Source organism: Peromyscus californicus, unplaced genomic scaffold, assembly GCF_007827085.1.
Source record: "Peromyscus californicus insignis strain IS unplaced genomic scaffold, ASM782708v3 Scaffold_12__1_contigs__length_115047231, whole genome shotgun sequence".
In the NCBI taxonomy this organism is placed as follows: domain Eukaryota; kingdom Metazoa; phylum Chordata; class Mammalia; order Rodentia; family Cricetidae; genus Peromyscus; species Peromyscus californicus.
The window spans coordinates 58,627,856-58,653,599 of record NW_026294413.1 but is presented as its reverse complement, the minus strand read 5'-3'; the positions used below and the strand labels follow the sequence as shown (position 1 = coordinate 58,653,599).

At 42.2% G+C, this 25,744-nt stretch overlaps 1 protein-coding gene across 1 annotated transcript in view; it reads left to right on the top strand.

Annotated features, from left to right (window-relative positions):
• Ints9 (integrator complex subunit 9) overlaps positions 1-25,744 on the top strand; it is a 90,721-nt gene that overhangs the window by 22,487 nt on the left and 42,490 nt on the right. The window contains exons 2-6 of the mRNA XM_052732940.1: positions 9,236-9,363; positions 15,794-15,854; positions 18,788-18,850; positions 21,386-21,525; positions 24,262-24,348. Of these exons, the coding sequence (XP_052588900.1) occupies positions 9,236-9,363; positions 15,794-15,854; positions 18,788-18,850; positions 21,386-21,525; positions 24,262-24,348 (479 nt within the window). The remainder of the gene's footprint in view (positions 1-9,235; positions 9,364-15,793; positions 15,855-18,787; positions 18,851-21,385; positions 21,526-24,261; positions 24,349-25,744) is intronic.

Genomic DNA, 25,744 nt, shown 5'->3' with positions numbered 1-25,744 from the left:
CATGTTTTTCTTCTCCACAAATTAAGATAGTTTATTGAATGAAGCATTGTCTCTTAGGTTATGTCAGTGAGACAAATGGGAAGGAGGGAAAAGAAAGATGGGTGTGTAGGATGGGGGATTATTTAAGAACTAGAGATTAGGGGTAAATGGGGTAATTTGCTTCCTTTTACATCACCAGTCACATAAATAGGTCTGCGAACTTTTCTCATCTACTCTAATTGCTTCTTCACATTTATCACTTGCTGGTGCCAGGCAGCCCACAGTCCCCAGCCAACCCTGACCTGTCATACTTCTCTCGGCCATAATTGTTTGTTCACTGTGAACATTTTCACCCCCTTCTGAGCTTCCATTGGCCAGGGCATTGCTTTATACAACTTTCCTCTGCATTTCAGTTTGTTTTCATAGACTACAAGGCACAGGATTAGGGTCCAAAGGAGTGAGAGCCCTGGGTTCCTCAGCTGTGTGTGGTGACTAGTCACCCTCCAGCCTGAAAACGCCTTACTGTGTATGCTATAGACTTTTTACATGCATGCTACAAACCTTCTACACAAATGGAAAATTAGCCTTCTTATCTTACCCAGCTGTGTAGTTAGTTTGACTATGAACATGATTGGCACATTTAACAGCCTTTGTACAACATAGAATCATGCTTTAAAAAAATGGAAAAAAAATAAAAGATTAACAAATAAATTGTAATATATTTAAAGAAGTCTCTGGCTGTTAGAGGGCCTGGCCCCAAAAAATCTTAGTAGGGGTAGTCACCGTTGCAGATTCATCGAGTTTGGCCCAGTGGCTCAGGATGGTGAGAAAGAAGGCAGGGGTTCCTCCCCCTTTCCCTGCTACAGCAAGAATCCAGTGCGTCCTTGTTAGGGCATAGAGCGTCTGTCTCCTAGTGAACTGCTGTTCCTGAGGGCCGTGACTGGTACATTGTTGGAGTGGAGAAAAGCTTATAAGCCCCTACAGAACTGAGTTCCTCTTTAAAAAATTTAGGCGTAATTCCTCCCAGTGTGTTCATTGTATAAGCACATCAATGGAATTTAATAAAAAGCATCATCTTTGTCTTAAAAGAAAGCTGAGAAATGAGCTAGTTAAATCTCATTTGTCCACTGAGAAATCTGAAGCCTGATTTTCAGCTTCTACTCAGGGCAGTACCACCTTAGCAACAAAGGAAGAACTAGTACTTATGCCCAGGTCACATGCAGTACTGGATCTGTGATACACAGCACAGTAATAAAAACTTGACTTTTTTTTTTAAGCCAAAAATAATATTTCACTTTGGAAGATAGTTTAAAAAGCTAAACATGGATTTATCATATCACCCAACAGTCCTTACCTATTTGCCATAGAGGCATTATGTGAAGATGTGTGCTGCTTCAGAAACTGTAGGTAAACATGTCCATCAGCATTATTCATAACCATACAAAATGTGTTGACTTTTCTCTACCACAGTGCACTTAAGTACAAGCTAAATATCCATCACTCTAAATGCATGAGCTAATTCTGGTACATCCATCCAGTGAAAAGGGGTGAGCTATGTGCATGCAGTGAGGATGAGTCAGCAGTACTGTGGAGGTGTGTGTGTAGGAGATTTCCAGTTGTTGCCCTGCATTCTGACCAGCACTTGGTCTTTTAAATTTTGCCCCTTCTAATACTGGTGCAACCGTTTCTTTCTAAGGATTACTATTGATCGACATTTTATTTACTGCCCAGTGTCATCTTCAGTGAATGCCTCTTCAAATATTTGTTCACCCCTTTGTGTAGTTTGTACCTTGGTGAGTTACAAGAAGTGTGTAGTTGATTGGGTCAGGGTCTTGGTGAAACCTAGACTGGCATAAAACACTATTTATTGTAGCCCAAGCCTTCCAACTTGGGGCTCTCCCACCTCCATCTCTCCAGTGCTTAGATTACAGGTGCCACCACACCAAACAAAAAGTTTGATTTTTTTCTTCTCTTTTTTTTGGTTAGCATGTGTTAAATATGCATAATGAGTTCACCATGACATTTTCATACATGTACACAATATATTTCAATCATATTAGCCTGCTTTCCCTGTTTTGTCCCCTCCCACTCCACTGATCCACTTCTTCATAACTTCCCAACCCAACATCTTTATCAATTCAAATAACTTCCCAACCCAACATCTTTATCAATTCAAATAAGGCTTTGTAGGACTTACCACTGTTTAAAAGACTCTGATCGCTTGGTGATCTTTTCTCTGAGTCTAGCGAGAATGGACACTGCATTGGCTCAGTGTGCTGACTCTAGAGCTCACTGCCAGCTTCCTACTGCTTTGGGACCATATGCACACTTCATGCCTGAGCCTCATGGTCTTCATCTATATAAAAGGAAAATATTTCCTACTCAGAACCTTTTAAGAAGGATTGAAGGAGTTAAGTGTAAATTATTTACAAGTAGTCTGGTACCTAACAAACACTAGGTCACAATAACTAACTGCATGCCAAACAAAACCTTCAGCAAGACTAGGAGAAAAGAGACCACGTGATACTTTGTGCTTTGTTCATTTTGCAAATGACACACTTCCCCAAAGCCAGTTAGCTGAAATTCAACTTGCCATATGATCACAGCCACCAAATTTGTTAGTAATGTTTCTTTTTATGCAATTCTGAGTATTTCCTACCATTCTGGAAGACTTGTGTGAGGTTACCTTGAGGATGAGGAGGTAAAGCTACCTGGTTGTCAGTTTGAAAGCATTACATTTGCTGACACTTCAGGCCATAATGGGATTTAGTCTTATTAGTAGATATAATATTACAAACACGTGTTTTAAAACTAGTAACAGAGACCTCCTGGTGTTGTATTTCCCAACAAAAGGAATGCTGGAAACTTCTGTTCACTTAATCTTTGGGCCATTAAGAAACATTTCTTGTGAGAACTTGGACCAGTGCTTTGAGAGCAAAGAAAGTCTGATTTGGATGTTCCCATACGTGATGCAGACATTCAAGCTAAGAAATCAATATGAAAATTGTTCTCAAAACAGTGACCTGCCCTGGCCCATTCTTATGGAACTCCTGTAGATAAAGCCCCACCAATTGAACTCACTAAAAATGTTAAGACAGTAAGAAACAATGAAGTCTTTCTCGAGTTAGAATCAGCAGACATTGCAGGATTCCCAGGAGCTTCAGACAGTTGTGCCAACAGCAGAGACATTGAAATTAATGTTAATGTGAGCTGTGAATGTATCAAACCTCTAAAAAGACTAAAAGGCCATGATGTAAACAGGAGAGGTGTAGAAATGAAACAGTGGTCACTGAGAAGGACATTTACAGCCCAACTGAGGGATGGAAAGGATGTGTGTGTGTGTGTGTGTGTGTGTGTGTGTGTGTGTGTGTGTGTGTGTGTGTGAGAGAGAGAGAGAGAGAGAGAGAGAGAGAGAGAGAGAGAGAGAGAGAGAGAATGTGAACATTATCAGTTAATAAACCCATTGGTTAGCAGCTGATTTGATAACACTGAAATTAACAAAATAAATCTGAGGAAAAGACATAAAGTGTACTGTATGGAAATAAAAATCAAAGCAGTTCAGTTGTGAGGGACATGAGGTAAAATGAAATGTTGCAGCATACCTTCAGTAGGTGTTTCAGAAAGAGAAGTACAGAGAACTCGATGGATACAATACTCAAAGGGAGAGTGACTGATGGTTTTGTTTTGTTTTGATTCCAAATAGTCATGAAAGTCCTGAATCTTTGTATTTTAAAATCATAAACCAGTAAGACTACCTAGTCTTGGGAGAGTTGCAAATGTTTAAGGTACAAGTAAAGGCCACTATAAGCAGGTTCCCACCACTACCTTTTAATGCTGCTCTAACCACGCAACTAAGAATGAGTGTGACAGGTATGCCTTCCACTCACTTAATTCTTACAACTCTATTATCGATGAGGGAACTTAGTCTTCAGAAAATCACACATTAATCATGAGATTGAGTGAGATTTGAGTTGAGGTAATCTACCATACAAAACCCCAGACTTATATAATTTGATCAAACAGCCTAACATTGAAGCCGCCTATCAAATAGTTGACTTTTCTTGGTTGGGGTCATTTAGATGGCTACTACACTGGTTCTAGGGACATTTTGGTGAGACTGTAGGATCTAGATGGTGTAGACTGTAATGTATCAGCAGAGCAAATATGAGTTGTTAAGCAGTGATGTAAATAGGCACAGCATTTTATGGAAAGCATTTGGCAGCAGATTTTTAAGAGCCATAAAATGCTCATACTTTTTGACCTAGTTAATACCACTTCTGAGAATGCAGGAAAGAAGCAGTCCAGTATGGAAAAAAAATCCTCCAGCACCATGTGATCAGCACAGCCATGTCTGTAGCTGAATACTCTGCAAATCTTTGTGTTCAGTATAAGGGAATGATTGGCTGATGAGTGATAAGATATTTGCTTAGCCAATGAACATTAAGTTTCCTTGACTGAGACAAGGAAAACAGTCATCATGAGTTTTAAAAGCAGGACCCAAACTTTATAATAAATTGCAACTTTTTAAAATTTTTTTTTTTTTTTTTGGTTTTACGAGACAGGGTTTCTCTGTGTAGCTTTGCGCCTTTCCTGGAACTCACTTGGTAGCCCAGGCTGGCCTCGAACTCACAGAGGTCCGCCTGGCTCTGCCTCCCGAGTGCTAGGATTAAAGGCGTGCGCCACCACCGCCCGGCTAAATTTTTAATTCATTTTATGTGTATGGGTGTTTTGCCTACGTGTATATATGTGTAACATGCATACAGTGCTCTCAGAGGCCAGAAGAGTATGTCCATGTGAGCTGCCATGTGGGTGCTGGGAATGGAACCTGAAGAGGCAATTCTCTTAACCACTTAGCCATCTTTCCAATACCCTCCACCTATGCACAAAAATTACATCTTTCACATAAAGTGAAAGGAAATACTCAAATAATTAGACAGGTATGACTTTAATACTTCTCTTTCCTCTATCTTTGAAGATTTTTATAACATAGATGTATGTTTCTATTTTTAAATTGAAATCCCTTGCTGACTTGGTTTTTTGTTGGTTTGATCTTATAGCTGCACTGTGATCAGAGAGCCCATTAGAGGCTTGTAGTGAGCATCTCTGGGTGATATGGGACATGCCTCTTTTATTTGTTGGAGGAACCTTTGGCAAGCACTCTATATCTCTCCATGCAGGTGACCCACAGCGATCAGTACATTCTGGGAGACAGGACTGAGATCCTGGAAGACAGGAGGACCTCCACATATGTTGGCTCTTCCAAACCAAACCAAAATACGTGGTTTCCTTGTCCCTGCAAATTAGGCAAAAGGGAACAGGGTCTGTCTCCTTTCATAGGTACTCTAAACATATTTTGCACTCACATTTAGCCCTTTGTCCTTTGATGACTATAATAAATGGTGCCTCTCCTAGAGTGCCGTTCCAAATAATGAAGCAGACACCAAAGAAGTTAAAGTAAGTTTTTATTGAAATGAAAGTAAGGGCTGGGCAGTGGTGGCAAATGCCTTTAATCCCAGCACTTGGGAGGCAGAGCCAGGCAGATCTCTGTGAGTTCGAGGCCAGCCTGGGCTACAGAGTGAGTTCCAGGAAAGGCACAAAACTACACAGAGAAACCCTGTCTCAAAAAAAAAAAAAAAAAAAAAAAAGAAAGAAAGAAATGAAAGTAGAGAAATAAAGTGTACCTTGTGTGGTTTGAATGACAGTGACCCCCATGAGCTCATATGTTTGACTACTTGGCCTCAGTTTTTGGAACTGTTTGGGAAGGATTAGGAAGTGTGGCCTTGTTGGGGGAGGGCTTTGAGGTTTCAAAAGCCCACACCATTCCCAGCTAGCTCTCGCTGCCTACTGGTTGTGTCCCAAGATGTGAACCCTCAACTATGCTGCAGGGCCTCTCCTGTCTGCTTGCTGCCCTGCCCCCCCCCCCCACCATGATCGTTGTGGACTCTAATCCTCCAAAACTGTAAATTCCAATTAAATGCTTTCTTTTATAAGTTACCTTCGTCATGGTGTTTTGTCACCACAATAGAAAAGTAAAAAAGACACCTTGTGAACAAAGCAAGCTGACTAGGACAAGAACAAACTGGCTGCTTCAAGTCTTGGGCTCACTGTAGCATTTATTGGTGTGGCATGAAACTGTGTTCTGCTCAGGATGATGAGGACCATGGCCATAATACGTGTACTCCACCTTCCTAGACCAACTGAGAAAGAAACAGTCTGTTGTTTCAATTAAAAGTTGTTCTGTGTGACCCAAAATTCAGGATGGCTGTTTGAGACAGGGGATAGCTAACTGTATTTATTATACCTTTTAGCTTTCGTTAGCTGTGGGCTATAGAGTAATAACTAATTGAAATAATGCCTGCTGTTATCAGTTTAGCCTTCAAGTCTGTAGCTGGTTTAAAGTTCCTGACTTTGGCTCATCTTTAACATAACAGTTATAAGCCACAGGCTGCTCTTCTGGTTCATTTGCAACCAAGTAGTGACTAGCTTGAGGGTTGGTTGCTTGCTCAAAGGTCAGCAATGGAACATCTCCGCCGCCTCCCCTCCCAGTTTTTTCATTGCCTATCCCAAAGGAAGCTTACAGAGCACTCAGTTTCTTGATTCTTGGCGTTAATATTTTTAGATAATGCAAACAGTTTAAAAGAAGTGACCATTTCTCATAATACCTCTGAGGAGAAGTAGAAGATTCCTACCATGTACAGAGACCACACAGAGCAGTAGACACCTAAAAGACTTATCTTAAGCAGTGGCTGGTTGTGGGAAGCTTGATGTGACATTGCTCTGACTTACTTTGTCCTTGTGTTAAATGAGAAGCAGTGGACTTCGTCTTCTGGCCTAACAGGTTAATGTGGAAACTTCTCAAGAATGACTTGAATCAGTCAAGGAAAAGGTCTTTGCTCCTTCTTAAAGATGGCAGATGACTCAGCCTATCAAATGTTTCCCCACCAAGCATAAGGGACCTACCTCACCTTCGCTCATATCCCAGCACCCACATAAAAAGCTGGGCATGGCAGCATCCACCTGTAATCTGAGTACTGTGCAAACAAAGGTGGGCAATCCCTGGCTAGACCAGCTTGCTGACTAGCCAGCCTCGCCAAATCCATGAGCTTCAACTTCAGTGAGAGACTTTGTCTCATTAAATAAAATGGAGAGCCACTGAGGAAAACACCCAGAGTCACCCGTTAGCCTACACAGACACACAGTCACATACATACACAGACAACACAGTGGCAGGGTATTCCCTGGAGAGAAAAGTTTCAGTGTGTCACAGGCATTCTTCCCTTTACATTAAGAAGAGCATAAGAAATGTCTAGGTCAGTGCATTGTCTTATCAAAGTTATTCTGTAATACACACTTGTATCTTTTGCTGCCTTAGGCTAGAGACTGATTCCTGATTGGCTGAGAGTATCTCACTCTTCTGCTTCAAGTGTGCACATCAAGAATGCATGCATCCTTTGGAGCCATTTCTGCTGACAAGGCTGAGCCATGACCTTTACTGTGCTTATTAACCTTTTAAACCATGCCCCTTTTAAAAGTTATTTTTTAAGGCAATAGATTTCATTTGGATGTTTTCATATGTAAATGTCTTCATATTTTGTTATTCACACCTCTTCCCCCTTCCTTACTCCCATTCCCTTTCCCTCTGATTGGCTCCCTTCTTTTCCCCAAATAGTACCCCATTCCACTTTCATGTAACATACTCCATTGCCCTCTTCTGCTCCCTGAAGATCTCTAAGTCTGTCTTGTTTCATTAACATAATGATCTCCAAGTCTGTCCGTTTTTCTGTAAATTCCATGATTTCTTTTTTCTTTACAGCAGAATAATCATGGCACATTTGTACCACATTTTCTTTAATCATTATCTGTTGTTGGACATTTAGGCTGGTTCTAGTTTTTTAGCTGTTGTGAATAGGGCAGCGATAAAAATGGGTGTGTAAGTATCTCTATGGCACTTACTATTGACTTTGAGTCCTTCAGGTATATGCCCAGGAGTAAAATAGCTGACTCCCCCAGTAGTCTCTTTTTAGTGTTTTGAACTCCCCAGATGGCCTATACCAGTTTACATCCCTTCAGAAGTGTGTAAGGGTTCCTCCTTCCTCACATTATCACCATCACTTGTTGTCATCTTTGTTTGGGCTTTTATTTTGTCTTTTTGGGTAGGGTCATCATGATAAGCCTAGCTGGCCTCAAATTTGTGTTGCTCCTCATGCTTCTGCCTCTCAGTGCTGGCATTGCAGGCAGACACCACTATTCTTGGCTTGTTTTCTTAATGATAGTCATGACTGGAGTGTGATAGAATCCCGAAGTAGTTTCAATTTGCATTTCCCTGATAGCTCAATATATTGAATACTCTTTCAAATGTGTATTGGTCATTTGTATTTCTTCTTTTTAGAAGTCTCTGTTTAGTTTATTAGCCCATTGATCAGTTAAATTATTTGATGTTTAATTTTTGCTGTTCATATAGATTCTAGATATGAATCTCCTGTCTGATATCTAGTCTACAACAGTTTCCTCTTCCAGAAAAGCCAGTGTTTATCAGCGGAGAGACCCAAACATCAAACATAATTTGAGGACTCAGTGAGTTCCATTGGCTCTCTCCAGCTTCAAGCAGTACTCAGGTGAAGATAGGACAGTAGGAGATCTGTACGTTACAAGTAGTTAAGAGTTCAACAAGAGAAAAGGATGTCACACAGAAGGTTAGCCAAGCTCACACACTGTCCTTATGGAAGAAGAGGACTTCAGATAGGAAGTTAGTTGAGCTCACACACTGTTGTTATGGAAGATGTCACATCGAAAGCTAGCTGAGCCCATACACTGCCTTTCTGGGAGAAGATGACATCACATAGAAAACTAGCTAAGCCCACACACTGTCCTTCTGGGAGAAGATGGCATCACATAGAAGACTAGCTGAGTCACACATTGTCCTTCTGGGAGAAGGTGACATCACATAGAAGACTAGCTGAGCCCACACACTGTCCTTCTGGGAGAAAATGACATCACATAGAAGACTAGCTGAGCTCACACACTGCCCTTCTGGGAGAAGATGACATCACATAGAAGACTAGCTGAGCTCACACACTGTCCTTCTGGGAGAAGATGATGTCACATAGAAGACTAGCTGAGTCACACTGTCCTTCTGGGAGAAGATGACATCACATAGAAGACTAGCTGAGTCACACATTATTCTTACAGAAGATGACTGCTTTTACTTCATTTCCTAGGCTGTTTCTATAACTTGATTTTTTGGTTTTTTTTTCAGTATTGCCTGTCAGGGCACCCAACTTTACCATGTAATGTGCTCAAATTCAAATCCACCACTATTATGTTGGACTGCGGACTGGACATGACTTCCACCCTCAATTTCCTTCCTTTGCCTCTTGTTCAAAGGTATGTGCTGATGCATCCTGAGGTAACATGAGCTTTAGTTCCCTGAAAAATGGGACCCATTAGTATGAACATTACTTGTACCTTGTGTTGTCTCATACATTTGCTTTGTCCCTTTAAAACTGTTCTATCCAAATAATTTCCTTTGGTTGTGTTGGTGGAAAGTGCTCTATTGATTTATTGATTGACTCCTTTATTCCAACTTCTTCGGGGCCTCTGTAAAATGTTTCTGCAACTGCTCAATGCAACTGAGGTCATGTATATTTCATCTGTCTTCTTAATTCATGTAAGAGGTAATAAATGACTAACTGATGAGCTCCAGAACTGAATTTTAGGATCATTTAACTGCCTTTTCAGGGGCTCAACAGAGTAAATGCTGACATTTCTTTTCTGTGCATTGTTTTCATATTAGTCAACTTTAGATCGTTTGTGTGTGTGTGTGTGTGTGTGTGTGTGTGTGTGTGTATTTATGTATGAATCTCCCAAGTTCATGTCCTAAGTCACCTCGATTGCCTTGACCTTACAGTCAGTATTGTTGACACTAAACTAAGATTTTAAGAAGCTGCTTCTTCATTTGCTTCTACTTAGACAGGGCAGTTTATAAGAAAAGTGACTTTTAAAATCAAATATGCTCACAGTAGCAAAAATAAAATGATAACCACATATCAGAGATGAGATGGAAAAGCTATCTGAAACAAATTGAAGAGCTTAAAAGAATAGTGAACTGAGTAAGCCGTCTAATTCATCTCAGTCCTTCCTGAAGACAGCACTGAGTACAGTGATTATTCACAATGATAACCCCATGAACCATCCAGAAAAATTATAATCAACCATTGATCTTTTTCTGAGATAAAGGATATAACTAAGGACCACGGGGACAAGGTCACAGATAATTTCAGATTACATTTTATGCAAAGTTGATGGGATTCACTTATAACTATACTTAGCACTTTAAAATATAGATATTATCCAAGACTGGGGGAAGATGGTATTTACATAGTTGGCAGATTGCTTCCCATTTAAAGAGCCGGATGCTGTTGTCTTTTTTCCCCATAAAGAATAAAATATTCATTATTTTGATGTTTATTAAAAATCTGCCCTATGTGTGACCAGGGATACCGATATCACAAAACTGATTTCTTACCCCCAAAGAGCATGAAGTCCTTCAGCAGAGACAGTGTATAGCTGGAGACTGCCTGTATTTGAGATGAACAATCACCTACATTCTGTGATAATCACTTTTTTTTAGATACTATGAAGGTTTCTAAAGAGGATGCCCCTGCTCTGTAGGCTCATGAATGTTCTTGACTACCAAAACCAGCATTGGTCAGACAGTACCAGCTTCATGTTGTCTTTCCTGCTCATTCTCTTTAGGTAACTCCTCTATCACCAGCACTGGTAAGGAGGGAAATTCACACCCTTCCTCTCCTGCCTTTGTCTTTTAATTGTTATTCTTACTTCAGAGGGAAGTGATACTGATTGGGATGGTTGGCAGTTCCTAGAGATCTTTATAAAAAGTGTCTCTTAGGACTAGGGAGATGGCTCACTGGATAAAGCACTTGTGCACGTATGAGGACTGGAGTTCATATCTCCAGCACCCACATCGAAGCCAGGCAGGCCTGCCCACCCGCTTTTAATCTTGGTGCTGGGGAGGCAGAGCCAGGGACTCCCTGGGGTATCCTGGCCAGCTAGACTAGCCCAGTCAGTGAGCTTTGGGCCAGTAAGTGAAGTGGAAAAGGATCAAAGAAGACAACCTCAACCTCTGGCCTCCACACACAGGAATGCATGGCACACTACACAAATACATGTTTTTAAAAAGTGCCTCTTGTCATTTAAGCCAGACACTGAGGGACACATTTGCTTAAAATAAGTATATCCATCCTTCCCTCCCTGACCCCTTACCCTGCTTTGTCTTTGCAGCTCTTACTATTACATTACTTCATATATACATATTTATTATCTTTCTTCTCCACTGAAGATGTTTTATAAGGACGGGAATTTTGTTTTCCACTGCATTCCCAGCACTTAGACCAATTCTTGGCCTGTAATAGCAACTCGGTAAATATTTGGCTTTCTGAGTAAATCACTGCCCTCCTTGGAGCCCATCCTGCCTTACCTTCTCAGAGTCTTTTCATTATTAAAAGTATCAGTGTTAAATCATTGTATCTTTGCTTTAGTGCAAACTTGGGGTAGAGATGGGAGTGTCTGTGTCTGTGTAGTGCTAGGGACCAAACTCAGGGCCTTGTAAATGCTACTCAAGCATCCCTTACTGAGACCAGACAGGCCTCAAACTCATAATCCTCCTGCCTCCACCTCCCAATGCTAGGATTACAGGAGTACATCACCAGACCTAGCTGACTTTATCTTTAGTCCTTATCTATTTACCTGTTAGTATTTCTCCATTTCACCAGTTCAGCTTTCATTATACAGTACTTTATAACAAAATCAAAGGAGAATTTGTGATTTAGTATCCTGTGTTGACCACACATTGTATTCAGTTACCTGGTTTTAAGTCTCATTTAATAATAAACTCTGGAAGAGTTTCTCAGTCTGTCTGTTTTAATGACCTTGACATTTTTAGACATATGGGTCAATTATTTTATATTGTCTTTTAATGTGGGTGTATTTGATGTTACTCATACTAGGTTAGAATTATTATTCTTTAATCATCCACCCCAGAATCATCTTGTAGAAGTACAAGCCAGGGCTTGTCTAGCACTCTAGACTCTCAGTGTTTTGTCTGACTGCTCTTATTGTACATACCTTCAGCTCCTCACCCTCTCTGGGTCCTATCTTTCTCCTGGCCAGCCCAGCAGAAAGTCCTCTCTCAGATCATCTAAGGTGGCAGTGTCTGTGCTAAAGGATGTGCAGATGACACTGGCCGGATGCAGGCCTGGGAGATCATGTGGGACCCAGTGTTCCTGCTAGCATGGTGAAAATGCCTGCTGCCTTCCCTGTGCTCTCCAGACCTAGACCCTCAACGAGTTCCCCCTGGACCCTGGTGTTCCAGACCTCAGTTTAATTCTCGGCCCAGGGAAGTCTTTTGATGCTGCCTGGACTGGTCCTTATTAGCATCTCTGTGGCACCCCATCCTCTGAGCAGCTTGTTTGTTCTCTGGCTGTTTGTGTGGGTGTGTGCTGTCTTATCTGCCCTTGTGGGAGGGACATGTGTGTTTCATTCACAGATGGATCTAGGACCTGCCTGGGTGCTCGACATGAAGATGCTGAGTGACTGAGTGAATGCCTGGCTTTCTACAGATCTGGACCAAATGCTGAGGCTCTTTTCCTGTTTTCTACACTTTGATCAGAGTAGAGTCATGAGCTATTAATAAATATTTTTGAATAAATAAGTTAATACACCATGCCTTTTTTTGATATTTATCTTCGGATTTAAAAGTTTAATACATTTCATACTAGAAAATTGTAAAAATGTGTTTTTAAAAACTGACTATCGCCGGGCGGTGGTGGCGCACGCCTTTAATCCCAGCACTCGGGAGGCAGAGCCAGGCGGATCTCTGTGAGTTCGAGGCCAGCCTGGACTACCAAGTGAGTTCCAGGAAAGGTGCAAAGCTACACAGAGAAACCCTGTCTCAAAAAACCGGGGAAAAAAACAAAAAAAACAAAAAAACTGACTATCACATTCAACTTGCCTTTCACTATTTTTCTAGGCAAATGTTTTATAATGCTTTAGGTTATTTCATTATGGGACTAATTTTCACATTTTCCAAAATAAAAAATCATTAGAAAAACAGATCTTGTATATGTGATTTCTTGACAAAAAAATTTAATTGTATCCTTTATGTCAAAGAAATGGTTCTAAAATAGTTAAATGCAATAATAACACATTCTTCTCCAATCATCATTTTTCTAGCATTTTCTCCTGAATTGCTGATATTTCAGGTCTCTAGTATATAAAAACTAAGTCAGATTACTAGAATTAAATGGTTATTTGATTTTTAATTTGTTATTATGTGTGTAGGGTGTGTGTGTGTGTGTGTGTGTGTGTGTGTGTGTGTGTGTGTGTACATACACACAACACATGTGTGAAGGTCAGGAAACACCTTTCAGAACTTGGTTCTACCATGGAATCTGGGGGTTGAACTCAGGTTCAGGTTTGCATGTCAGGTTACTTTTACTGCAAAGCCCTCTTGTTGGCCCATAAGTAGTTTTTGTTGTCTTGTTTGTTTTTGTTTTGTTTTGATTCAGCCTTCTTAATGTACATGAAATTAGTCTCACCTTCTAGAAACCATTCGCCTGGATAGAGAGTCACTTTATAACTCTTAGAGAAAGTAGCTTCATTTTCTATAATCGGCAACTTAAGCCATGGGTGCCAAGTGCCCAGCTTCTTAAATTGTAGGTTGGAACCCTACATAATTGATTGTGAAGGCTGCAATAGATTTGGCACAGTAAAAGGTTTCTGAATGAACAGTGACTAACAATTAATTCAAAGTCAAATGAATCCAAGAGTTTCCCTCTGCACTCACCTGTGTTGCATCATGTGCCTACACTGCAGTCAGGGTTCTGAATACACATCGTCATGTTCTGCAGTGCCGGTAAACACTGCCTGCATCATCTCCACTCCAGACTACTGCATGTCATGAACTGCAATGCTTTTACTGTACCTACATGATTTTCCATTCCTATAAAAACATAATGGTTTAATTACAAAAAACAAAGACCATGTTTTCCTACCATTCCTGTGTACAAGTATCAGATTGGTACAATAGTGAAGTTAGTAAATCTGGATGTAACTTTGGGTTGTATTGTGTTAAAATGTTTGATTTTTAAAATTGCTATTTCTGAGCCAGTAGTATGGCTCAGAGGATAAAAGTTCTTGGTACCAAAGCTGATGCCTTGGATTTGATCCCAAGGCCCTACCTGAGGGAAAGAGAGAACCCACTTCTGAAAGTTATTCTTTGACCACACAAATGCCATGATACATATACAGCCCCTAACACATACACAATAACACAATTTAATATTTTACATTGTTGTTTGAATTGCTGACTCGAGTTTCATGAATTGTTAGATGAATTCTGGCTTGGAGTGAGGATAGAATGCCCAACAATTTCTGAAATGACCCTACTTCTGTCATTTTTTAAAAAATCATATATTCATGTGTGATGGCATTCTTAACATTGATGATTACAAAATCAAAATGTTTATCAACTCTGAAAAAATATTGAAGATGTCTGATTCCTGTGGGAATCCAATATTCAGCCAAGATTTATTGATGTATGTAAAACCAAATAAGCACATCTATTTCATTAGTATGCAGATTTACTCTGATCTTTAGTAGATGGTAAGGAAATATGTATGCCAAAGGATTGTTTATGACTATTAGTAAATGTTTGGTCTCTATGCTTATTTTAAGATTTATTTATATACTTTTAGTGCATGTGTATGAGTTTTTTATGTACATTGTATGTACAAGTACCCTCGGGCCAGAAGAGGACATTGGGTAACCTGGAAATGTAGTTTACAGGTGGTTTTGAGACACCTAATGTGGGTTCTGGGAACCAAACCTGGGTCCTGCAAGAGCAGTACTCACTTAACTTCTGAGCCATCTCTCCAGCCCCTTTATACTTATTTTATATACCTGTATATACTTAGGATCACATAAAAATTTCTTGGGCAAAAGGAGATCACAAGTAGAGTTCTAGGTGACCTGGTGTAATCCACTTGTCAGCACTGAATTCACAGCCCGGCACCTAACCTCAGTTTGCTTTCTCAGAGTCAATGAAGCCACCCACTCATTCTGCCTCCACTCATAATGGCTGTTGAACACAAGATAAAGCCAAGGTAGTTAGAGATTGGAAGCTCTAAAATGCTCTCAGTATTTCATCTGCACTCTTCCCTTTCTGTTCTTCATAAATTCTTTTTTTTAATGGGGAACAGTTTATGTTAACCTGTTCTTTTGCCACATGACCACCCTTTGTTTGTTTTGGTTTGGGTGGTGTTAGGGATTAAACCTGGAGCCATACACATGATAAACAAGCATTCTATCACCCAGCTATATTCCCAGCCCTGGGTACTTTTGAGGTAGCATCTCACTGTACAGCCTAGGCTGACCTCTGAGTCGCTCTGCTGCCACAGCTTCCTGAGAGCCTGATCACAGGCACATACCGTGATACCCAGCTGTTTTATTCTGTTCAGATAGGGTTTTACTGTGTAGTCTAGGCCGTCCTCAAACTTGAGATCCTCATGCTTCATCCTCACAGCTGTTGGGGTTATAAGCGAGGACCACCATAGCCAGCTGTAAAACAGGTTCTTAGGCTTAGTACAACATGGTTAGTTTTCATCTGCTCCGTTAATTGGGTAAGAATCACCGCCAGTAACTGCTCACTGTGTTTAATTGTATGGTGAATGTAAAGTCGTCTTGAATTCACTGACGATTATAATGTATTTAGGATAATTCAATTTTTGTTTTGCAGTCCCAGGCTATCTAATCTTCCTGGCTGGTCTCTAAAAGATGGAAATGCTTTTTTGGACAAGGTAATATCTAAAATACAAACTGCATCCTGCCTATCCACAGTGGAAAGCTGTCCTGTCCTGCCAGAGCCATGCTGATGACTCAGGCTCATTGTGTTTTTTTATGTGTATTCTCTTCCAAACCCTACGGTTCATGTTAAGTTCTCTAATACTTGATAATTGCTATCTATAAGTGCCTTTACAGACTCTTTGTTTGGCCTCAGGTCACATTTGTGTCTGTGACAATCTTAAATACTTTGCAAATTTATCACCAAAGAAAGAAAGCTGACTACAGTTGTAATTAGGGTCCCAAAGGTGATACTTATTAGAGTTTGGTCAGCTTATTAAATGAGATCCCAATGCTTAAAGAAACTAAAACTGTGACATAGGCACACTTTGACAGTGGTAGAAGATTAAAACGTGCAGAGCATCTCTACGCCACTCCGTGGTCCTCTAAATCATTCATCCTTGTCTGAGCTTCAAAATTAAAAAGCTGAATGAGTTTAAAGATCTTTCACATGATTCATCTGAGTAAGACAGTTACTCCTTTTAATGGACACTGCTGATGCGTGGGCTTTTTTCAGAATTAATTCCTGTAGCTGCACCCCAAACTCATGTGCAACCCAGATGCATAATTTGAAACTAGACTTCCCTCATAGCTGACTATAAAATTATGTGACATTCAGGAACCTGTGTACCTGATTTCAGCCTGGGTCTCCTGCTGACTATAAATCATTATCCCCGAGAAAGGCTCAAAAGCATTGCATTACCATTGCATTGTGAGTGAAATGACTTGCATGTGTATGTGGGAGTGTTTCATTAAAAGGGAGTGGTGAGTGAAAGACAGCGACATTGCAAGTGTTTGGAATGGCAATGAGTCTCCTGCAGGCCTCCTGGTGGCTGAGAATCCAGAGTCTTTATCACAGGACGTGCTCTGGTGATAGGGAGATCACAGTGCCCTCTTAAGATCATGCAAGGTTTCAAACGGCCCGTGGTATGGCTCGTCTGGTGTTTGGTTTTGTTTTTAATATAATTTCTTTATTGATTCTTTGGGAGTTTCATGTCATGTACCCCAATTCTGCTCACTTCCTGGTCCCCCCATATCCTCCCCTAACCCCTGCAACATCCTGCACACAAAAGAAAAATCAAAACAAAGCAAACAAACAAACAAGAACAAAACCTCCTCTTCTTTCCCACCTCTCCAACACCTCCATTTTAGCCTCATCTTGAAGGAGCTGGGAATTCCCCCATTAAACATAATTAATTGCCGTTTGTTTTTAGCTAGCAGGTCCATTGTAATTAAGAATTGTTCATCTCCTTTTTTTGGCTCATTCTGTCAATAGTTAAACAGTGCTCACAAGAGCACATTCAAGGGGAAGAAGTGTTTAAGACTCCAATAAAGACTCTAAGATTCCTAAGGCTAGGAATGTAGTTGACACGCTGTTTTCAAATAAAGACTCGGTAATTCAGATGGTGGTAGATTTAGATATGTATGTGTGAATATATAGAAATACTGTTGAGTGCTTTGTGGAAACATGGTAGAACTAAAGTTGTGTATTTCCCTTTGACAGCAAAGGTCACTGTCAAATCCTAACTGATTTGACTGTAAAGTAGACATGTGTTGGCTGGTGGCGGCGCACACCTTTGATCTCGGCACTCGGGAGGCAGAGGCAGGCGGATATGTGTGGGTTTGAGTCCAGCCTGGGCTACGGAGTTCCAGGACAGCCAAGGCTACACTGTCTTTAAAAAAAAAAAAAAAGAAAGAAAGAAAGAAAAAATCATAGACATGTGCTTGATGATTCAGAAACCCCACCACTTGTTTAAAAGTGCCTGTGGCGTTCTGGGGACATTGCAGCCAGCCTGTCGGTGGCCTGCCCAGGTTGCCAGCCTTTCCAGTTCAGTGTGCTCTGGCATAACTTCAGCCACTCTTATCTGCGTGACTCTGGGAGTTGTTTTGATGCTACTCCTACATGGGAACTGGCAGGTTGGACTTCTAGACCTCTTGCTTCTTTCTCAGTGGACTCAGGACTGTCTGACATGCTTCTGAATTGCCACATGAAGTAAATGCAACTGCTATGGTGGAATGTGGCTCCATAGCATGTCCATCTCCAGACACCATGCCTTCTGTTTACCACCCCCCATTGCAGGGAAAAACCACCAGAAAAACAACACCCTGTCTGAGCTACTGCTCTCAGACTCTTTTCTCACAGCCAGCCTTTGGGAGAATCCAAACTCAGGTGTGCATATAAATATGGGCAGTAGCATCTGAGGTGGGAGGTTATATGATCCCGTTTTTAAGACAGAAGCCTTCCTTCTTTTGATTAAAAGGTTTATTCTAATTACTTAGACTCCTAAGTAAGCCTGTGTTCTGTGAAGCAGGCGGTACATGCACTGTGGTGGTGGTGGTGGTGGTGGTGGTGGCAGCACTTTGATCCCTGCCCCCTACTCCTGAGCTTCCCTCCTTACTAGGCCTCCTCCCTCAGCTCCTGGTCCATGGAAGAAAAGGCTCCTAAGTAATCCGTCTGGGACTGGACTCCTGACATGACACAGCACAATCACCAGAAGTCCTTGTCGTAAACACAGGGTCCCTGGCCCACTCTCCGGTTTCTGGTCCTTTAGATATTAGACAGGGCCCAGGGAGCTTTGACTTGGTAACTAGTTCTTGGAAAACACTGGATTGCAAATTCTAGCAGCAGCACGTGTTCTTCCTAACTTCTTAAAGAGGCATCAGGGAATGCGATTGCAAAACCTGAGTCTGCCACCAAGCTGCGTTTCCACCCTCTGCCACCAAGCTGTGTTTCCACCCTCCGTGGGGCACCTAGCCAGCCTGAGCCTAAATAAGAAACAGTTTGTCTAAAAATAGCATCCCACCCTCCAAGTTAGGTGTGGAGGTTGAATTTCCTTGGTACTGTATCTATTAAGTATCTCTTAGTATTTTTCCTCCCCATCTCTTTTAGGAGCTAAAAGAATGCTCAGGTCATGTATTTGTGGATTCTGTGCCTGAATTCTGCCTACCAGAGGTAAGACAAAAGCAATTCTTACTGGAAGCCAAGCCTCCTGTAATGAGCACTGTGGAGTCAAGGCATAGTTAAAGTGCCGTGACCCTGAGCCCTCCCTCACTAGGTACTGCATTTGTCACTTAACAATTGCTGGGGCAGTTCCCCATCTGTTCGGAGGTTCCGTATCCTAGGTGCTGCATTTATTTCAGCATACCACAGATGGCACTGACTGTCGCAACCTTGACTTTATGGCCAAGAATGTGGAGCATGTGGATTGGTGCTCTGAGGACTTTGTAACTTGCTCCAGAGTACAGAAGTTCTCAGTAAAACATTTAATTTCACAGTGCACCTTTGGTTGTACCATTCATACATGGAGGATTCTAAAGCCATAGATCATTTTTCAAGCAAGATTATACGACTTAAATGGTAATAGTCATTGTTTTAAGATAGAGCCATACTGCTGTTAATTAAGACTTGGAGAAAACATGGGTGTGGTAGAAACAGGAGAGGCACCAACTCTAGTCCAGTGAGCCTGACAGACCAATCAGAGACCCCTAAAACTACTTTAACTATCTGTTTCCCTCTGATCTCCACTGTGTGATGGATGGCTCAGTACAGTCAAGTAAGCGGCCTGTGCACTGTGACTGTGTGACCCTGTTGCAGTGTGCAGAACCAAATGTTGCACACAACACTTTTAAAGGTAAAATATCTTTCATCCCGCTGAAGTATGTAACTAAATATGTAAATGTTGGTGTATAAATATGATTCCAATATTAAATTATTTGGGGGAAAATATTTATGTAGTGATGTGTCTTAGATACATAAATTAAGAATAATTTTTTTTCCTTCTGACTGTCCTCAGCAGATTTTTCCATGATTCTGGACTCTGGGCTGACTGTTACATTTGAAAGAGAACAGTCAGGTTTCCCTTCCGTGTCCTTACATGGGAGGAAAGGGTCTGCTTTTGAGTTTCACTGTTGCTTTAATTATCACTTCTATGGTGTTCTTCTATGTTTGTCCCTCTGCTACTCTGTTTTAATTTCCTTTTTTAAAAGTGGTTCTAGAGGTAGCAGAGAGTAGAACCACCTCCACCATGAGGATATTGTCTTGTAAGTACAGGCTGAGTGTGGGGTGAAGGCTGATAGATGTTGGGTATTGCTGGAGGTTTGTTGTTCCCATGTGCCATGTGACACTATTCCTAGGGGATGTGAACAACCATCTCACCCCAGACAGATAACAACCAAAGAGAGAACGCCACCAAAGTACAACTTGCTGAATCAGTGAATTTTACTGGTATTACTTGAAGGACTATGGGTGAGGGGTTACTTACAGGACAGAAATGGCTCAAAGACAGGTACTTTACTAAAATCCCACCCAGCATGGGTAATGGTACACAAAAGATAGAACCCTGGAGTCTACTGCACAACTTGCAGGCAGCTGGACAAGTCCAGGAGTGTCTCCTCTAGAAAGCTCAGGTGGTCTAACCCTCTTGCAGGCAGCCCTGCTAGTGTAAGTGTGTCCTCAGCAGTCCTCCCTGCTTATATATGCTTGAGGAAGAAGAGGCCGCTGAGTCAGGTCAGTTTCAGGGACTTCCTGAAGCCTTTGGGTTGCTTACTTCCTGAAATTTAATGAGCTCCCCTGCAGAATAGAATGTTTCACCTCCCTTGACAACACTGCATCTCATTTGAGATGGAGCATTTTGTCTTAGAGAAAACTGCTACACAGCACGAGATGCATTCTCCTAGCAGTGCAGTACTTACATCCTTTACCCACGTGCTGGTGATGCTGGCAGTTTTGTTAAATTATTTCTGTGTTAAGTCACTCACCCAGAAAATACCCACATTCCAGATGACACACTGCTTCTTATTGCTTCTGTCATTAGTGTCTTTGTTACTTCTTCTCTGAGCAGGACACAACTCCACATCCCCTTCTCCTACCTCACACACTCTGATGACCCAGTTATGCTCATCCTGGGGTATCATGTGGTTGGGGGTTAGCTCCTCTGTGACAAAGAGTTGTCAGCTGCAGTGGCTGACTTTGCCCACAGTCCGTGCTTGAGGCCACCCCCCACCCTCCACTAAATGCAGAGGCTTGTTAGGTGGGAAGGCAGAGGAGTTGTAGGAAAAGCACACAAGGTGCTGCCATGCTGGGCACTGTCACAAGAGGGATACATGAAAAGCCCCCTTGGAGTTCTAAGAAGTGACCGCCATTCTCTTTTGCTTCCTCCCCTATGAATACGGTAGCCTAACATTGAAAAGTCAAAAACTTAAAAAACAACAATAATGGAAAAAGATTTTGTTGTCCCTCTATTTGGTAAACTTAGCAGAGTGATAGTGGTGAGCCAGCCACATTGCCACAGCCAGCCCTCCTACCCTGCTATTTGCTGTCTGTATTAGGACACATCCATGGGGAGGGAAGGGCGGTGTTGCGGGAAAGGCCTCATTATTCTGAAGAACCGAAACTGCTGCTCTACGTTCTGACAGCATCATCTGTCAGTCCCGTCCTGCTGATCTATGCCCTGGCACAGACACATATCCCCCCTCCCTTTCTCTTCAGACCGAGCTAATAGACCTGTCTACAGTCGATGTGATTCTCATCTCTAACTATCACTGCATGATGGCGCTGCCCTACATCACCGAGCACACAGGATTCACAGGCACCGTGTATGCCACAGAACCCACCATGCAGATCGGCAGGTGAGAGGAATGTGGCTGCCAAGCTCCTTCAGTGGCCACTGTTGAGTGTGATACCAGAAAGGTTTTGATTTCTTTCCCAGGAAGAGGGAAGGGGAGGCTGCTCTCTAGACACAAGAATGCTTACTGGAGATCCCTAGAGACTGGTGCCCCTGGCAGCCCCAGTCTTTCTTTTAGTATAGCTGAAAGGAGTGTTCCTAGGCAACCCCTCTGTAGATGATGCTAGATAGGACAGAGACCTAGGAAGATGCCACAAAGATCCAGAGCAAAGAGCTCCAGAGCAGAGGAACTTCGCATATTTAAATGAAGAAGAAAAGAAGAAACTTTATTGCTTTGCTTTGAAAATATCCCCTTTTCATGATTTACTGAGGGCTATAAATAGAGACAGCTTGTAGAAAACAAGGGAAGAAGAGTAATTAAGCAGTTCAGTTGTCCTTCCCTGGTGACAGAATGAAATATAGTACTCTAAGGATTTAAGACTAAGCAGTCTTGTGCCTGGAGAGATAGCTCAGCAGTTAGAAGACTTGCTGCTCTTGGAGAGGACCCAGGCTCAGTTCCCAGCACCTATATCAGGCAGCTTACAACCACCTATAACTCCTGTTCCAGGGGATCTTGCTCCTGGCTCCATAGGCACCTGTGAACATGTATGCATATGTAGGCATGTACACACACATAATACATGTATACATTAAAAAGTAAATTTTTTTTAGATTATTCATTTTATTTTATCTGTGAGTGTTTTGCCTGTGTATATATCTCTGCACCTCTCCTGTGCTTGGCCCCTGTAGAAGTTGGTGAAGGGCATTGGATTCCCTGGAACTGGTGTTCAGATACTTGTGAACCACCATGTGGATGCTGGGCACCGAACCCAGATCCTCTACAAAAGCAGCAAGTACTCTAAACCAGTGGGCCATCTCTCCAGCCACAATAAATAACCTTAAAAATAAAGAATTACAGCCAGGCTGTGATTTGGGCATATTCCTTTAATCCCAGCACTTGGGAAGGCAGAGACAGGTGGGTTCTGAGTTCAAGTCCAGCCTGATCTACAGAATAAGTTCCAAGACAGTCAAGACTACAGAGATCCCTGTCTCGGAAAAAAAAAATTATATATATATTAATTATATATATATATATTTAAGTCTTAATTATAGTCTTTGGTCAACCAAGGTCATGCTTTCTTCTCTACCCAACCAGTCCTTCAAAGTGCTGCAAGTCACCACAGAATCAGTTATTGAGAAAAAAGAAAAGAGTAAAGAAAATTATTACTGGGGGAATAAAAACCCATAATATGAAATAATTAAGTAAGTTAAAACTTTCAGGATCCAATATACAGGATGGAGGAGTGTTATAAACTGTTAGGTTATATTCTAGTGTCTTCCAGATGTCCAACAAGATGAACTAGTGACGAGAAATGAAACAGAATGGTCAGTGTGAAAACATCACCTGCAGCGTATAAAAACAGCGAGGGACTCCGGGGAGCAGAAAGGGCCGTTATAGGAAAACAAGACAGCCGTGGAGTGAGAGGAAGAGCTGCTTGAGTGTTAGGCTGTAGTCCAAGAGAGATGGTGCTTAAGGATGGGCTCTGTGGAGAATCCCAGAGCACTAAGGAGCCCGGGCCTCAGATCTTCAGGTGCTGGGGCCAGCACCGCCTGAAGGAGGACACAGAAGTAGTTAAGGAAACAGATGGGTGTGACACCACTTGCTTGGGTTTCTTTTCTTTTTTCTTTTTGTAGTTGTTGTTGTTTTTGTTTTTCTCTTTTTTTGGTTTTTCGAGACAGGGTTTCTCTGTATTGTTTTGGTGCCTGTCCTGGATCTTGCTCTGTAGACTAGGCTGGCCTCTAACTCACAGAGATCTGCCTGGCTCTGCCTTCCAAGTGCTGGGATTAAAGGTGTGTGTCACCACTGCCCAGCTTGCTTGGGTTTCTGTTGCCAATAAATTTGTATATTGCCGTTGTCGTGCGTTGTACAGAGAGGATATTGGCCAGTGTGGATTAGCTGTATTAGAGCATGAACTAGATTCAGATGTTGAAATGTATTTCTAGGTGGGTGGGAAAGTGGGTATGTGGTTTTGGGGGGAACAGTCTCATTCTGTTGCCTAGGCTAGCCTAGAACTCATAGTAGTTCTCCTGCCTCAGCATCACAAGTGCTGAGATGACAGACATGAACTCCCATGCCCAGCTCTATTTCTAGCTTTTTGATTATCTCTAGCTTTCAGGGATGATTGCAGTGTCTATGCAGCCCTGGACCCATTAAGTGTGGCACTCCTTGGACTCCCTTGCCTGTGTGTGTGTGTGTGTGTGTGTGTGTGTGTGTGTGTGTGTGTGTGTGTGTGTGTCACACACACATACACACATATATATGCAGGTATGCCACCTCAGGATGGCAGAGGTCTGTCCCGCTGCTGGTCTTTGGGCAGGTCTCCCTCTTGCCTGTGTGTGTGTGTGTGTGTGTGTGTGTGTGTGTGTGTGTGTGTGTGTGTGTGTCACACACACATACACACATATATATGCAGGTATGCCACCTCAGGATGGCAGAGGTCTGTCCCGCTGCTGGTCTTTGGGCAGGTCTCCCTCTGAGTGGAACACTTCTGATTCCCAGAGCAAGCACCAGCTTCTTGTATCAGTTTAAGATGTCTGTCTCATGAAACAGGCTAGTGGGAGATGGGCAGATCCACCTCTCCTAGCTACCGTGTTAGCAGCAAATTGTTCTCCAATATCTTCTTGCTTTGTTTAAACTTAGGCTTCTCATGGAAGAGCTGGTGAATTTCATCGAAAGAGTGCCAAAGGCCCAGTCTGCCTCCTTGTGGAAGAATAAGGATATACAGCGGTGAGAACGGCCCTCTCCTGGTTGGCTACAGAGTTTCATGAGCCTCTTTGGGTCTTATTTTGTGCTTCAACACAGACCTTGTTAGGTTGAAAGGTGAAGGGCTTTATTTAATTCACACAGTCAGGCCTCGTACTGGTTGTGGGAGCTTTGGCAGCACATGGCTCTACCATGGAGGTTCTGGGGCTCATGATTCAGGTCACTTAGGTCTTGCCAGAACTGTCTCAAAGAGAGCGTGACAGTGCTGTTGACATTCAGAAAGTAAAGAGCTAGGGATGACAAGATGGTTCCCTGGGTAAAGGGGCTACCACCAAGCCTGAAGACCTGAATTTGATCCCCAAAACCCACATGGTAGGAGAGAACCAAACAGGTTGACCTCTGACTTCTACACATGTGTCTTGTCACATATGTGCCCATGCACATACATCATGCACATATATTCACACAATGAACAGGTTTTTTTTTAGAGTAAGAAAACAATGTTTGCTGCTTAAGGAAGCTGAGGTAGACATTTCTTAGAAGTCAGCCAACTGGAAGAAAGGACTTTCTTATATAAAGTATGGGGTTGGGGTGATAGCTCGGTGTATGAAATATTTTCTCCACATTCATGAGCACCATGGTTGAGATCCCCAGAATCCATGTAAGAGTGAGCAGGTTATCCCAGCACTTAAGAGGCAGAGACAGGGCTGCCTGGAGCAAGCTGGCTAGACTGGGTGGAATTGGTGAGCTCTGGGTTCAACAAGAGGCCCTACCTTGGTAAATAAAGGGAAAGCCATCAAGGAAGACATAACATCAGCTTTGGGTCTCCCCACATATGTACACCAGAATGTCCACACACATGTGAACACATGTATGTACACACACCACACCCACCAACATGCACGCACACACCAGTTGTGAAGAGGAGCCCAGGTTTCATGTCATGGGATGGTGGGAAATTCATTGTTGATGAGTATGGGTAGAGAGGTGAAAGGGGAGAGGCAGGTCTAATGAGGTTTAAAGAGGTGAGGTGGTGAGGTTGAGATTCCACCATTGAGTATGTGCAGGTCAGGAGCCTGTAAGGAGAATAAATAAATAAAGGAACTCTGGAAACAGCATGGGAGTGAGGTGGCATGCAGAGATGGACACAGGGAGACCAGCAGGGGGACCATTTCAGAAACATGACAAAAGTCTGAATTAGGGTGGTAGTGGTGAGCATGAAGAAGACTACAGCTTCAGAGAAGCTTCTGAGCTGGGATTTAAAGGGATCGGTAATGTAAAGGGACCGCAAAACAGTAAACAGGAAGGTGAGTGGAAGCCTAAGGACAAAGGATGTTTCCCAGAACACAGCTGTGGGTAGTGGGGACCAGTGCCTGTAATCCAGCACTCTTGAGTGGGAGGCAGGAAGACTGTGAGCTGT